The 16,421-nt window shown below is 39.0% G+C and overlaps 1 protein-coding gene across 2 annotated transcripts in view; it reads right to left on the bottom strand.

Annotated features, from left to right (window-relative positions):
• Positions 1 to 14,372, bottom strand: part of TSNAX (translin associated factor X) — a 36,877-nt gene extending 22,505 nt beyond the window's left edge. The window contains exons 1-4 of one of the 2 annotated variants that reach the window (XM_070782141.1): positions 14,223 to 14,372; positions 13,680 to 13,784; positions 10,461 to 10,575; positions 3,943 to 4,073 (exon numbers count right to left, since the gene is read on the bottom strand). In XM_070782141.1, the coding sequence (XP_070638242.1) occupies positions 3,943 to 4,073; positions 10,461 to 10,575; positions 13,680 to 13,784; positions 14,223 to 14,238 (367 nt within the window). In that variant the 5' untranslated portion in view covers positions 14,239 to 14,372. The other variant, XM_070782140.1, reaches the window with a different exon arrangement.
• Between the last annotated feature and the right edge of the window lie 2,049 nt (positions 14,373 to 16,421).

The following is a 16,421-nucleotide window of genomic DNA, read 5'->3' as shown; positions in this document are numbered from 1 at the left end:
GGAAGAGAAACAATAAAGAAACATAATAAATAAGGAGATTAGAGAGTATGTCAAAGTTGTTAAGTGCTATGGGGGAAAAAATAGCAACACAAGAGTTATAATGTGTCCTGGTTTATTTAAGAAAAACCTTCATATTTGGGCAAAGAGAAATTTAAGCAATATAAAGCCTTTAGTTGGGGTAAGGTTCTCAAGTTCAACAGGTAAATTAAATCCACACAATACGCAAGCAGTGGTACCACTTACTAGCTTATGACCTTGAACAAGTTGCTTAACTCTTATAAGTCTCAATTTCCCCACTTATGAAGTGGTAAAAATATGACTCAGGGATACTGTAAAGGTCACATAAATATTTAATATATAAAGAACAACAGTTTTAAAAAATATCTGTAGCTGGCCCAAAACACTCACTAAACCCATCATTCGCATTCTCGGATAAGAGAACTGAAATATTAGTTAGTGTCTGAACTTAAGTTTTCTGCACTAGGATGTCTCAAAATTAAATGACAATTTTTAATATTATCACAATGATATAAATTAAACCAAAAAAATATTTTTTTCTTTGAGATGGAGGACATTTCTCCCAACTGTTAATTTTTCAACAAGAGGAAAAAAAAAAAAACTAAAAATATGACAGGGCACCAAAAAGTTTTAAGTGATTTATTTCAAGTAACTAATTATTTGTCATTTGTTTAACAATCCCTTGGGACAATCTGTAATGTACTCTGATAAGAAATGTGTAGAAAACAGACCTAACTTTTTGTTGTTGTTCAGTTATTAGTAGGATACTCAATGTTTGAGCTCACACAAGTATCCCTCAGGGAAATGCTCTGCGTGCCATTAGCACTATTCTTAATGAGGAAAAGCACGGAACTCCTTTAGTTCAATGCCAGAATTGTTTTATCTTCAAGTCAAAAGAACAACTATTTGGAGTAACACCAAAACAAGCATTTAACAATTACAAGCAGCAAGCTATTCATAAGCATCACATTGTTACTGCTACTCTAATTATAAATAAACTTATTTTATCAAGTAAAATATCTATGAGCAAATTTTTAAGTCCCAGACACTTCTCTTGACTGTTTTATTCCTTAACTTTAAGGAAATAAATCTTTATTGCATCAATTTAAAGGACCTCATTTTATTTTAAAGACTTCCTAAAGAAAAGTGAGATACAGAGAATCCTTAGATATTTAATTCATGAGTAGGTAATCTCAAAACGTACAAATCATAAACAAAGGTCTTAAATGGAATATGTACTTAGTCACTCAGTCGTGTCTGACTCTTTGTGACCCCATGAACTGTAGCCCACCAGGCTCCTCTATCCACGGGATTCTCCAGGAAAGAATACTGGAGTAGGTTGCCATGCCCTCCTCCAGGGGATCTTCCCAATCCAGGGGCTGAACCCAGGTCTCCCACATTGTGGGCAGCCACTAGGGAAGCCCTAAATGAAATATAGTGCTTATAAGCACTAATCGTCATAAAATTCATAATCCTATGACTATGATTTAATAATTCATAATCCTCAGTGATCCTGAAGTGGGACTATCTGAAGAAAGATTCCTCCATTCTTACTAATGCCCCAACTAAACTTTTTCCAAGAATTAGTGCTTCCTTCCTGATTTAAGAAACACTCTACTGATTCAATGAAATGTCCCCTTTGCCTTTTCCCCCCATTCCTCGGTTTTGTTCTCAAAGCCAAGCATGACTTCTTAAGTAACATTCTGTGTGTCACTATCCATGTGGTCCTTGCTCTTATTTAAAGCCTTTCCTCATACTTTACTCATTGATCAATGAAGGACCTACTGGGCCAAATGAAGCAAATCAACATCTCTAGATTAATTACGCCTCTCTGAACTTCACACAAATGGAATTATACAGTTAGATACTCTTTTGTGTCTGCTTATTTTGTCCAACAGAATGAGAAATCCGTATTTGATGCTGCACACCTTTAACCGTTTCTAATGCTACCTAGTAATGCACTGGACAACTACACCACAGCGTACCCACTGACCTGCTGATCTTTCACTTTCAGGATATTATGATTATAGCTGTTCTGAGGTCTCCTGCACATGTTTTTTGGTGATATAACCCTCACTTTTTTCAGGTACATACTCAGAAGTAATCATACGGTAGACGCAGGTTTTTGGCTGGATGCTGCCAAACTGTTTTTTTAAATGGTATGGTCAGTATTTACAATTTAGTTATGCTGGTGATTGAATGGTACCTCATTTGGTTTCACTTTACACTACTCTAGTGAATAATGATGCTGAGCACTTTTTCGTGAATATTCATAGTCATCTGAATATTCACATTCTGAGGCCCCTATTCAACTTTTTTTGTCCATTTTTAAAATTGACTTCTTATTGATTTGTAGGAATTCTCCACATAGTCTATATGAGTTCTCTATCTAAAGTATGTATTTAAACGTCATCTCTCAGACTTCAATTTGCCTTTTTGCTTCCTTAATGATGTCTTTTGATAAAGAGAATTTCTTAATTTTAACAAAATTCAATTGATCCAAATTTCCTTTAGTAGTTAATACTTTCTTCTGTCATTTAAAAAATAAACCTTTCCTACTACAAGGTCATAAAGACATTCTCATATGTTTTCTTCTAGAGGCTTGTTTAACTTTCACTTCACCTTTCTTCCTATCATGACCTCTGATCTTCTCTCCCAATCCTTCCAAATTTGTCATATGCAGGGATGTGCGGCCTGACAACATAAACGGAATTCATAAAGCCTTTTAAATTATGTGTGCTATTAATTTAAAAATCAAATAAATCCCTGATAGTAAATAATAAATTATGAGGATGGAAATGTATCTCCTTTCAGAAGATACCATAATGACTCTTCATAAAACTATTTTATCACTTTAGCTTATAATAACGTATCTTCAACTTTAACTGATGTATGCAGGCACTTTCTCTAATATTAAGACATTTCAACAACCATAGGTTGACATTTCTGAAAAACAAGTGCTGAAACGATAAATATTCAGACTAAACCTGAACATATATTGAACAGATACCAAATGAACTCATTTCTTACTACTGAACTGACCTGAGCTCAATGGAATCAGCTCTTTGATAGAAAGCAACTTAACATTTACTTCTGTAAATATGAATCAAACTTTGACTTTGTCTTTCTGCCGATTTTAGGGTATGCCTAAATTATACAGTTCTCTCTCCTATCAGTGAACTCACAACAAGAAAAGGATGAAGAGGATCAGATCAAGTACTTTAAACATTTGTGCAACTGATTTATAAATAGTGATAATCACCAAGATCCAATACTCCATGAAACTTTTTAAATGAATATATAAAACCCAGAGTCGGGCACGACTGAGCGCCTTCACTTTCACTTTTCACTTTCATGCACTGGAGAAGGAAATGGCAACCCACTCCAGTATTCTTGCCTGGAGAATCCCAGGGACAGAGGAGCCTAGTGGGCTGCCCTCTATGGGGTCGCACAGAGTCGGACACGACTGAGGTGACTTAGCAGCAGCAGCAGCAGCAGCAGCAGCAGTATTATCCTAGAATTCCCAATATGGAGTCGCACTATGAGATGTTTTGGTCCATCTGGCTAGGTGATACATCCTCTTTTCATGAACCTTTTGTGACTGAAACTTAGAGCCACAAGTGAAATATACTCAGTGGGGAATGAGATACACCCTGTCTGAATACACTCTACTCATTCAAGAATGAAGTTTCTCTATTAAGAGTGTCTCCTCAATTACTTTATCAAAATCTATCAATAATCATCACTACATAGGAAAATAAAGCCAAGCAAGAAATTACCTTTATATTACTACTCGGAAGTCCCAATTTTTTAAAGCCAATAGTATTTCACTAAGTGTTAATTATAATTCATGCAATGCATACATAAATCATTGAACATACTATTTTCTTTTAAATGTTACCACTAAAGTAAACCTAGACTCACCTGTAGTAATGGCTCTGTGGAATTGATGCATGTCTTCTACTGAGAGCTCTTGGGCTACCTGCAATATCTTTTGTCTGACACCATCCAATTTAACTTCTGATTCAGTCAATATTTCTTCCATATCAGGAGCACTACAATCAAGATATTGGGAACTTTTAAAATATCAGTCAGATGTTTTGATAGTGAAAAACTGAAATAAAATACATATCAACAAATGCACAGCTAAATAAATATCCTATGTATCTTGAAACTTCTAACTCAAAAGTACAACTATAATTTACTAAAAATAGGTTAAAAAATGGAAAATGCTTTACCGCAATATTCAGTGTAAAGAAGTATAAGAAGCTGTATTTATAACATAACCATAACTACAAGAGAAATTATGTTCATAAAAATGATATATGGATGAAAGGATAAAGAAGTTGTGGTACATATTACTTAGCCATAAGAAGGAATGAAATAAGGTTGTTTGCAGTGATGTGGATGGACCTAGAGTCTGTCATACAGAGTGAGAAAGTGAGTGAGAAAGAGAAAAATACTGTATATTAATGCATATACATGGAGTACAGAAAAGTGGTACCGCTGAACCTATCTGCAGGGCAGGAATAGAGATGCAGACGTAGAGGACAGACTGTGGACGCTGCAGGGGAAGGAGATGGTGGGACAAACTGAGAGAGTAGCATTAACATATATATACTCAGTTCAGATCAGTTGCTCAGTCATGTCAACTCTTTGGGACCACACAGACTACAGCATGCCAGGCTTCCCTGTCCATCACCAACTCCCGGAGCTTGCTGAAACTCATGCCCATTGAGTTGGTGATGCTAACCATCTCATTCTCTGTCATCCCATTCTCCTCCTGCCTTCGATCTTTCCCAGCATCACAGTCTTTTCCAATAAGTCCGTTCTTCGCATCAAGTGGCCAAAGTATCGGAGCTTCAGCTTCAGCATCAGTCCTCCCAATGAATATTCAGGACTGATTTCCTTCTATGTTTAAAAGAGATAACTAATGGGAAGCTACTGTATAGCACAAGGAGCTCAGCTTGGTGCTCTGTGACAACCTAGACAGGTGGGTTGGGGTTGGGTGGGAGTGAGGCTCAAGAGCAAGGGGATGTATGTATACTCACAGCTGATTCATGCTATTGTACAACAGAAACTAACACAACATTGTAAAGCAGTTATCCTCAACAACAAGACATCTAGAGAGGTCTACTTTTAGTCAGATGGCACATGAACAGGATTTGTCATCCCACCATAAACAACTAAAGAGAAACAAACATATAAAAAATAAACAAATAAAAAGGTTTTCAGACATTGTGAAACAAGCAGCATAGGACAGCATGAGACATGAGTGAAAAAAAGGACATGTGCCCTATGACTGTTGCATCTGACTGCCTGCAGAGTTTCCAAGTGACAGTGTAGGCATGAGAAACTTAGGTGACCCTGGGAGTCTCCTGCAGTGGAGGTGGAGGAGATGGGAGTTCACAGTGGTCAAGATGGCTAAAACTTGCAAGGCAAAGAAACAAAGAACACACATGCAGAGAGTTTCAGAGATCTACAGAAGGGGACTACTCATGTCTTCAGCTGAATTTCGATTAGTGCGAACTTGTGAGGCTGAAAAAAGGCCCACTCTAAGTGAACACACAAAATAATCTCAAGAGCCCATACAAGACCAGAAATAGTTGATTCATCACTGGCACACTGACACTACAAAATGTGTTAAAGGAAGTTCTTTAGGCAAAAGAAAAATAATGCCCGATGAAAACATGGTTCTATTAATAAAGGAATAAGGGACACCAGAAATGGTAAATATATAGAAAAAGATAACTTTAATTTGAAAAATCATACTGTTTAAAAATAATAATGTATTATGGGGATTAGTACTTTTATTTAAAGAATATTATTTTTAAATTTTAAGTAAAAATGCTGCTGCTAAGTCACTTCAGTCGTGTCCAACTCTGTGTGACCCCATAGACAGCAGCCCACCAGGCTCCCTTGTCCCTGGGATTCTCCAGGCAAAAACACTGGAGTAAGTTGCCATTTCCTTCTCCAATGCATGAAAGTGAAAAGTGAAAGTGAAGGCGCTCAGTCGTGTCCAACTCTTAGCGACCCCATGGACTGCAGCCTACCAGGTTCCTCTGTCTATGGGGTTTTCCAGGCAAGAGTACTGGAGTGGGGTGCCACTGCCTTCTCCAAAAAATAATAATTCCCAAAATAATTATTATTTTTTACTTAAACAATATGATTTTTTCATTAAAAAGTTATCTTTTTCCAGATATTTACCATTTCTGGTATACTATGGGGATTATAGGCTAAGCCAGGTGGCACTGTAGTAATGAATCTGCCTGCCAATGCAGGAGTGCAGGTTCCACCCCTGGGTTGGGAAAATCCCTCTGAGTAGGAAATGGCAACCCGCTCCAGTATTCTTGCTTGGAAAATTCCATGCACAGAGGGCTACAGTCCACAGGGCCACAAAGAGTCAGACATGACTGAGTATACACTCAAAGGGATTATAAATAAGATAGAAGTAGCTGTATTTCAGAAGTATTACAAAGGCCAGCCAAGCTTGTAAAAGTGAAATGGAAAAGAAAGAACAGAATTATATAGGGTTCATATATTACAGGCAAAGTGATATGCAAGCCATCCTTACTCTGCACAGCATCATGTTAACTGAAGTCTGTGCATATCAACACTGTGACCTCAATTTACAAAGTAACTATTACCACAGAACCATGCAAAGGAAAGACATGATTTTCGGAAATGCACAAGTTTCAGTTAACATGGTATTGTACAAAGTAAGGACAGCAGGCTGTGACAAGTCATATAAACCATAAAACAACCACTACAAAAACAAAAAAAGGTACAACTAATAAGCCAACAAAGAAGATAAAAAATGGAATTATAAAAAATACTCAATCCAAAATAAGGCAAAAAAAAAAAGGAAAACGGATCACAGGTTGAATTCCAACCATGTCAATAATCACATTAAATATAAATGGTCTGAACACCTCTGTAAAAGGTAGAGATTAGATAAAATTGATAAATGGATTAAAAAGCAAGAAAGATAAGAAAGCCTTTTTAAATATATACAGTGTTAAAGTGTTAGCCACTCAGTCAAGCCTGATTCTGTGACCCCATGGACTGAAGCCACAAGGCTCTTCTGTCCATGGAATTCTCCAGGCAAGAATACTGGAGTGGGTTGCCATTCCCTTCTCCAAGGGACCTTCCTGACCTTGGGATCGAACCCAGTCTCCAGCATTGCAGGCAGATTCTTTACTGTCTGAGTCACCAGGGAAGTCCAGACATAAATAGATTAAAAATAAAAGGATGAATAAAGATATACCCCGTTAACAGTAATCGAAAGAAAATGAGAGTAGTTATTAATAACAAAGCAGATTTCAAAACAAAGAATATTTCCAGGGATATAATCATGATAATAATGGGTCAATTCATCACGTCAAGCCAGCAGAACAATCCTAAATGTCATTTAATACATCAAATGAAAGAACTTAAATACATCAAGCAAGAACTGATAGAACTGCAAAAAGAAACAGACAAATTCACAATTAGTCAAGAGATTTCAATATCGCTCAATAATTGACAGAACAAGTATATGTTAATAAAAATCAGAAACGTCATAGGTGATTGAACAATATCATCAACCAACTTGACTTAGCTGACACGAGAGAACACTACACCCAACAGCAGCAGAGTACATATACTTTTCAAGTGTACAAGGTCCAGAGAGACCATATTCTCGGTCAAAATCAAGTTTCAGTAAATTTAAAAGAATTCAAATCATAAAAATTTACGCTTGGAAAATTCCCAAGTATTTGGAAACAAAACAACATCTAAACAACCCAAGATGAAATCAAAGATGAAAATGAAAATTAGAAAGTATGTTGAACTGAATGAAAATGAAAAACAACTTATCAAAATTTGTGGAATGTGGCTAAAATGTACTTAGAGATGTAAAAAGGAAACGGACAGCACTGTATTAGAAAATAAGAAATGATCTCAGTTTCTTCTTTGACCCCAACTTCCACCTTAAGAAATGCTTCAGAAAAGGAGCAAATGAATCCAAAGTACACACAAAGAAGGAAATAGTAGAAATCAGTATGTCAGAAAACCATACAGAATATCAATGAAATCAACAGTAGTCCTTTAAGATCAATAAAATTGATAAACCTCTAGCCAGAGAGATCAGGAAAAAGAGAGGATACAAATTACAACTTCAGGAATGAGAGAGAATATTATAACAGATTCTACAGAAATAAAAGAACATTATGAAACAAAATGGAAAATTTTTTTTAAAAGATCAAAATACCAAAGCTCACTGGTAAAGAGAATCTTATTCTACTACTACTACTAAGTCGCTTCAGTCGTGTCCGACTCTGTGCGACCCCAAGGACTGCAGCCTACCAGGCTTCTCCGTCCATGGGATTCTCCAGGCAAGAACACTGGAGTGGGTTGCCATTTCCTTCTCCAATGCATGAAAGTGGAATCTACCTTTATCTATTTATTTTAGCCTTTATCTATTAAAGAAAATGAAAGTATAGTTAAAGTATGAAAAGTACTCATTAAGAGTAGTTATCTTTATGTACTCTGATTTCTTTCATGAAGTGTTTTACTTTCTCTAGTTTATAATTTTTCTGAAGTTTACTATTAGTTTACTAATCAAAAAACGTTATGGACAATACAGAAACAATTCGGATAAAAAAGTATAACATACGAAATCTGCTTACTGATAATGGCTGTCAGTGTATTTCATTCAGACTTCTTTCACTCAGTACCTTAACTTCTCTGTCATTTTTAATATTTCTAAAGATTATTATTTTCTAAGTTTACTATAATGAATATTTATTATTTTTTGGTAGACAACCATAAGATGACGTTACACAGTAATATGGTTTTCTCCAAAATATGAAATTCTCCTGTTACAGCTCTACTATTTCTTTAAACTGCTGAATATTGCCAATTGTTTTAGAACTGAAAATTCTATTGAAAAAAGTGTTCATAATTCACCAGATCAGTGTTGCTTTTTTTCGTAATACAAGCTCAAGTGTGTATAAGTTATCTGAAAACTGGTTCAAAAAACAAGCAAAAAACTAATTTTAGAACCAAGTATAAAAAAGAAAAGGTTAATAGTGCCACATTCCACTAATCTACATATGGCAAATTGTTTCCACTTAATGGAATAAAAACTCAAGTATTTCAGAGTTACCTTAAAAGCTGTGTGTGAATAGAATACTTCAATACTACTTTAATAATAAAAAGCTCATAAATTACACTTGGACTTGCTTAAATACTTTGTCACACACACACAGTGGGACACACACACAGTGGGGAGCCAATCCTTGCTAGCCTTCTGGAGGCATTTGGAATTGGCAATATAACAAAAATCTCTCTTTGTGAGCTATAGGATGGATGATTTCTACCTCAATGAAGAACAGAAAAGCAAAGAAAGCTAGTCAAATGAAATACAAAAACCAAGATGAGAAAATGGAGATACCCAGCTGCATTCATAAAATATTCCACTTCCCTCCTCTTAATCTAGGCTAGTTCAAGTTCGCTTCTTTTATTTGCAACAAAGAAATCTATCAAATATACAGAGCTCCCTAGAAAAACAGTAAAGTCCTACAGAAAGAATGTCACAGAGCTGAAGGTGGGGGAACTTGCAAAGAATTTAAGCTTCCCTGGTGGCTTAGACGGTAAAGAATCTGCCTGCAATGCAGGAGACCGGGGTTTGATCCCTGAGTTGGAAAGATCCCCTGGAAGAAGACACGGGGCTCAATCCCTGAGTTGGAAAGACCCCCTGGAAGAGGACACGGCAACCTACTCCAGTATTCTTGCCTGGGGATCCTGGTGGGTTACAGTCCGTGAGGTCACAAAGAGTCAAACAGGACTGAGCAATTAATACTTTCACCTAGAAAAACAGTCAAGTCATAGTTTAAGAATATCACAGAGCTGAAGGTGGAAGAACTTCAGAATTCCCCCAAAGACTTAAACAGTCAACACTATCACAGGCTGCAAAAATTAAATAAGAAAACACTAGAAGAGTATATACTAGATTTATCAATATGAGTGAACAAAGGCAATTTCAATTTCAGTTCGGTGAGGCAGAAAGCCCAATGTCCAATGAACTGAAAAAATGAATGGGAAGATAAGCAGAATGCAATGTTTACCCAATACTAAAATTTTTGCACATATCATCCAAGAAAAGCTTTCATGTTAATAGGCTCTAATAAACCATTAAAGTTTAAATATGTTCATAAACAATAGTTCTATCTCTGTGAATGATCTTAACAAGACAAATCCTTAGCTGTTCTAAAAATAAGAAAAATTTCCTATTTTAAAAAAAATGTTTATTCTTAAAATAAAATCCACCTGCTACTAACATCCTCTTGATCCTGGTGTTCAAAAAAAATCAGCTAGTTACTGCCCACTGACTTCCTGATAAATATAAAATACATATCAACCTGTATCCAACTGTAACAAATTTAAAGATATTTACTTACCTTGTAATTCTATGGAGGAGAAAAATTGTCCTTTTGCTTTCAACAGTTATATCTCGACTAAGTTTCACAAGTCTCTCGTATTTGTCATGTCTTGCATCAAGTTCCTGTTGAAATGCTAAAAACACATTATTATGACCATAAGCATGCTTGTTCTACATTTGAAAGTATAATGAAACAATATTGTCAGTATATAGAAGAAAAATCAACTTATTTACTTTTAAAATACTTGGAAATCAAAAACTCTGCTACTAACCAAGATATTCTTTCTTTAAATACAGGTATGCCTTAACTAGATTTTACCACTCAAGAGCCTCACAATGAGATGTATATATAGTGTAACAAATTATCTGTTCTAATAAAGAGATTGTTATCACATATAACTACTTACAAAAAATACTTTCAACTACTTCACTAAATTATGTAAAGTTATTTTTAATTACCTTACCATGTACAATGTAAATATCCACAAAAAATTAACCAGGATTTTCAAATTATGCTTTAAACCTTCATAACATCAACTTTCTGAATTCTCAAGCCCTAGCTGTTGAAATACCCATACAGCACTTACTTAATAATCACTTTATTTTAGAAGAATTATCATTCCAAAGAACTAGCAAGTTGTCTGGCAGTCCACAGACATACTTTGAACCTGAATACAAAAGTGTATTCAGAACGTGAATGAACTATTAACCAAATTAGCAGCTGACAAAGGCCTAAATACATCCGGTCGTTTATTACTGAGATAATAGTTAGGCTAGGATTTTGCCTAATATTTGAAGACAATCAAATGCATTCACATTTTGACTGTATTAATGACCACTGTGAATTAGATACTCTGAATAAAAAGTTAAATAAGGCAGTTTCTATCCTCAAGCTCAGTCCAGTATGAGACAGATGGAAAGAAAGAATTGAATGTGATCATGCTATAATAAATATATAGAAAAGGTTCAGTAAAGGAGGAATTATGTCTTTCTTGTTCACTATCAACATATGTGAAAACACAGTATTAGTAGTGTTCAGTCACTCAGTCCTGACTCTTTGAGACCCCATGGACTGTAGCCCCACAGGATCTTCTGTCTATGGGATTTTACAGGAAAGAACACCTGAGAGGGTTGCCATTTCCTACTCCAGGGAATCTTCCCGACCCAGGGATCAAACCTATGTCTCTTGCATCTCCTGCCTAGGCTGGCAGATTCTTTACCACTAGCACCGCCTGGGAAGCCCTTGCTAGAACACAGATGTTCAATAAATACATCTTGAGTAAATGGATGGATGTTCAATGAATGTAATGTCTGTCACCAAATTTGCTTGGGAGAAAAATCAGAAAAAAATCAGGAAAGCAGGAAGAAGCTACTTGGAATGGGTCTTTAAAAAAACTACAGTACATCAGCAGGGCAATGGAGCACCAACCTAGAAGCTGCTGCTGCTGCTGCTGCTGCTAAGTCGCTTCAGTCGTGTCCAACTCTGTGCGACCCCATAGACGGAAGCCCACCAAGCTCCCCCGTCCCTGGGATCCTCCAGGTAAGAACACTGGAGTGGGTTGCCATTTCGTTCTCCAATGTATGAAAGTGAAAAGTGAAAGTGAAGTCACTCAGTTGTGTCCGACTCCTAGTAACCCCATGGACTGCAGCCTACCAGGCTCTTCTGTCCATGGGATATGCCAGGCAAGAGTACTGAAGTGGGTTGCCATTGCCTTCTCCAAGCTAGAAGCTATTCCAGGCCTGAAGAGCAGTACATCAGCGGGGCAATGGGGCACCAAGCTACAAGCTATTCCAGGCCTAACAAGCTACAAAGGCAGGAAGAAACATAAGACCGCAAAACATGCTTGGAAACAAGCAATGGAGTGCATGAGCCCATGACAGGGAGCACTTGACCCAGTGCAGCTTCTCCACTGTGCATATAGCTCTGTCAATACACTCTTTCCTCAGTCACAAGTAGTGGTCTTACACCACTTAAGATCACTGTTATGTGCTATGAAAATCTTCGAATATGTCCACAATTTACTTAATACTCCTCCTTTCAAAAAATGGCACCTAATTCCCTCTCTCTCAAACGTGAGGCTGAGTTTTAAAACTGCCTTTTTTCTAACTAATAAACTATAGCAAAAGTGACATGTATGATATCCAAGATTAGGACATAAGAGCACTGTGGTCTTCTCCCTCCCTCTATCTGGGGAAGCCAAACTCTGTAACACAAGGACACTCAGGTAGTACTATGGAGGGGTCCACATGGGGGAACACAGAGCTGGCTGCTAGCAGAAGGCCTAAGTGACTGATAGTTGTGGATCCTCCAACTCAAGTCATGTCTTCAGATGACTCCAAGTTATCTGAACCAACAGGTAACTAAGCCTGTCTTGGATTCCTGAACTACAGAAACTATAAAGAATAGGATGCTGGGAGAATTCTCTGCTGGTCCAGTGGTTAGGTCTCTGCGATTTCACTGCAGAGGAGCATGGATTCAATACCAGGTAGGGGAACTAAGATCTTGCCTGCCACACGATGTGTCCAAAAAAAATAGGATGCTGGACAGAAGACAAGAGTTATGTGAATTTTGTTTTATACTTTGTTTTGCAATGAGGAACAATTTTCCCAAGTTAATATACTGAGAAAAGAGAATCTGGGAATAAATATACACGTATAATTTACATGCACTTGAGTGCCCACTCTCTGCAAAGAGATATAGTGAAAACAAAAATACAGCATTTCCCTCCTGGTTCAGTGGTTGAGACTTCACCATGCAATGAAGAGGGTGTGAGGTCGATGCCTGGTCGGGGATCCCACATGCCTCATGATCAAAACATCAAAACATAAAATAGAAGCAGTTATTATAACAAATTCAATAAAAACTTTAAAAATGTTCCAGATTAAAAAAAAATCTTAAAAAAAAAAAAAAACCCAAAAAGTCTCCAAAAGCCTAGCGGAGAAAAGAAAACCAATACACGTTAAAATATCCGTACATATATAGTTGATATGTATGCTTCTGTATCAGGTGCACAGTAATTTTCAGTTATGTGGCAGGTCTGATGTTAATGTTTACCTGTGAAACTTAAAAGGGAAAAATAAAGTCAAGACTTTTGTAATCTCAATTTTTCATGACAGACCGAGCACCACTGCAAAACCTCTGGGAAAATTGAGACTGAAGCATAACATAGTTAAGTGATCCTTTTTACAACGTCTTTAGTTCTCTTCCCTTCACCAGTGTACATGATAGAGAACTTACATTTGAAGGCCAACATCACAGGTGAAGATGAATTAACATCCTTCCCTTCTCTTCTCTGGTTATGTGGGAAATTGTCATGCTTCCTTTTCCTGAACCCTCCTGATCCTTACATAGAGAAGGAAAAAAAGGTTGGACAGGGCTCTCCCATCGCCAGGACTTGACAACACATAATAGAGGTAAACCCCTTTCTTCCTTAAAACCAGACCTCCCCTGGGCCGTCATCGCAGAGACTTTCTCAGCAAACGGACAGAAAAGCAGCCCTACCTTCCCCCACCACCTCCCAAACCTTAAGCTCATCCAAACCTCCCATAATAGGTTCCCTGATCTGGAACAAGGTGGGGCAATTACCGAACTAAGATAAAAATGGCTCGAGGATTAAGGAAAAGAGGTAAATAGGGCCCATGTGGCCGGGGAAATCACCAGGGCCGCCGCCCCCCGAGTCTGCGCGGGGAGAAAGCATCTTTCAAGGGTGGGAAGTGGAAAATGCGACAAAAAGCCTGGATTAAATAAATAAATCACGCCCAAAGCTGTTGAGGATGCCACCTTCTTTGCTGCTCATGTCGTCACGGCCTACGGCGAGAAGAGAGGAGACTAAGCGCCTGGGGGAGAACAGGGTACGAGCGGCGGCGGCCGAAGAGCCCTCAGCGGCACCCAGTACAGCCGGCCGACGTCAACGCACTAGCCGGAAGCGCGCGCCGGCAACCACTCAGGCTTCTCTCTCCGCCCGCGCACACTTCCGGCCGCGTTCCCGCCCCGCCTCGGCTGGCTCTGCCCCGCGCTTGGCCCGAGGACCTCGCTCCCGGGTGCTGTTGTCCCAGCTGCCCTCTGTTGTGCCTGAAAACAGAAGCGACTTTACACGCTTTTCCGTATTAACTGATCATAAAAAAGACGACTGCATCCCTCTGAGAGTGAGAGCAGTGTGAAGGCTGGAGGCGAACGGAAGATGTATGCTTTTTTTCTTTTTCTCAAGGCGCCTTTGGAACACCCTCGCGTGCGCACCCGCATGGGCCCCTGGCCCCCGCGCGGTGCATAGTGGGGGTTGTAGTTCGCCGCTGGAGGCCGCTCTGCGGCGCCGGGGAACCTGCGGATGAGGAAAGGAGCTTCCCTGCGTCTCCTCTGCAAGGGTTTTGTTATCGAGGCTGAACCTTACAGAGATAGAAGTCTTTTCCGTTTCGGGAGGTGACGCCAGAAGCTAAAGTGATGAAAATATGCATATCAATAAGTGCAAGACGTTGCTGGTTATTTCTCCCTTGTGTGTCCCCCTCCCGCCCCTTCCTCTCCCCCTTTCCCTCCCTCTTCTTGTGGCCTCGGTTATGCTCCTCTCCGGAATGCCTGCTTTCGCAGTGGTCTCCGTCGCTGAGTGACTGTGTGACCTTAAGGAAGTAATTCATCTCTAGCTCAATTTCTTCATCTGAAAAATAGGGGTAAATTTGGACCCGCCTCGTAGGATTATTTGACCCTTAAATGAGTTACCACTAAGAACCGCAGAAGAGTTTCTCACATAGTAAAGTCTCAGTTAAAGATTAGCTTTGATACCCTTCTCCCACCGTCGCTTTCCAAAAGGAACATGTGCTACAGCATCCTCTAGGGTAGGACTCAGGCTGAGGCTGGACGGCCTGGGGCTGATTGGGAAAACACAAGTACTATATTTTAGTACGTTTTCCCTAAATAACCTCTTTATTGTAGACACTTTATATACACAGTCTTTGCTCCTTGTTTATTTAGTAACAAAGTGTCACGCGAGTGTTTGTTCCTCGGTTCTTTGTCTCATCACAACAAAGATTTGGAATGACGGACATTAATAGCTCTCAGGTCTCAAAAGGGCCATGTTATAGCTCTTAGACAAATCAGTGTTACAGCTCTATTTAGAAGATAGCAGGAAAATCCATCTTTGAGGCGTAAGGGCATGTAGATCCAAAGACCCGAAGAGAAGAGCGCCCAGCGTGTAGGGGAGAGAGAGCTAGCTTTGGCTCCTCTTTTTATATGTTTTTCTCTCCCTGGGTCTGTCCTATGTAAATTGGCCAGCCAGGAGTGTTATTTGTTTTACCTGAGGTCCTCACTCAGGTCCTCGGACCTTCTTTTGATCTATTTTCGCGGGCTTTTCCCTTTGTCTTTTAGCCACCGCCATTTTGGACTCTTTTTCCCTATTCTACCTACCTAACAAAAGGAACAGTGATTGAAATGAAATAACTTGGCAGTGATTTCAAGCACCTGACAGACCTGTGTCATAGGAAGATTTTCTATTCTAGCTCATCTCTAGGGTCTCTTCAGCTCTGGAGCAAGATGCTTGGGAAACACTCATTTCGTCTCTGCAGCTTTGAATACATGTATCAATTAGCCACGGAGAAGGCGATGGCACCCCACTCCAGTACTCTTGCCTGGAAAAGCCCATGGATGGAGGAGCCTGGTGGGCTGCAGTCCATGGGGTCGCTAAGAGTCAGACACGACTGAGTGACTTCACTTTCACTTTTCACTTGCATGCATTGGAGAAGGAAATGGCAACCCACTCCAGTGTTCTTGCCTGGAGAATCCCAGGGACAGGGGAGCCTGGTGGGCTGCCGTCTATGGGGTCGCACAGAGTCGGACACGACTGAAGCGACTTAGCAGCAGCAGCATCAATTAGCCAGATTTCTTGTGAATAAAGTAGGCTCCTGAAGACCTGGACTGAACTGCTTTGCTGATGTACTGAACTGCTTTGCTGATGATGTTGGTCATAAAATTTCGAGTTTGTGTGAAGTCTGA

This window comes from Bos indicus, chromosome 28, assembly GCF_029378745.1.
Source record: "Bos indicus isolate NIAB-ARS_2022 breed Sahiwal x Tharparkar chromosome 28, NIAB-ARS_B.indTharparkar_mat_pri_1.0, whole genome shotgun sequence".
Lineage (NCBI taxonomy): Eukaryota > Metazoa > Chordata > Mammalia > Artiodactyla > Bovidae > Bos > Bos indicus.
The sequence above is the reverse complement of the archived record's forward strand: the minus strand, read 5'-3'. Positions and strand labels throughout refer to the sequence as shown.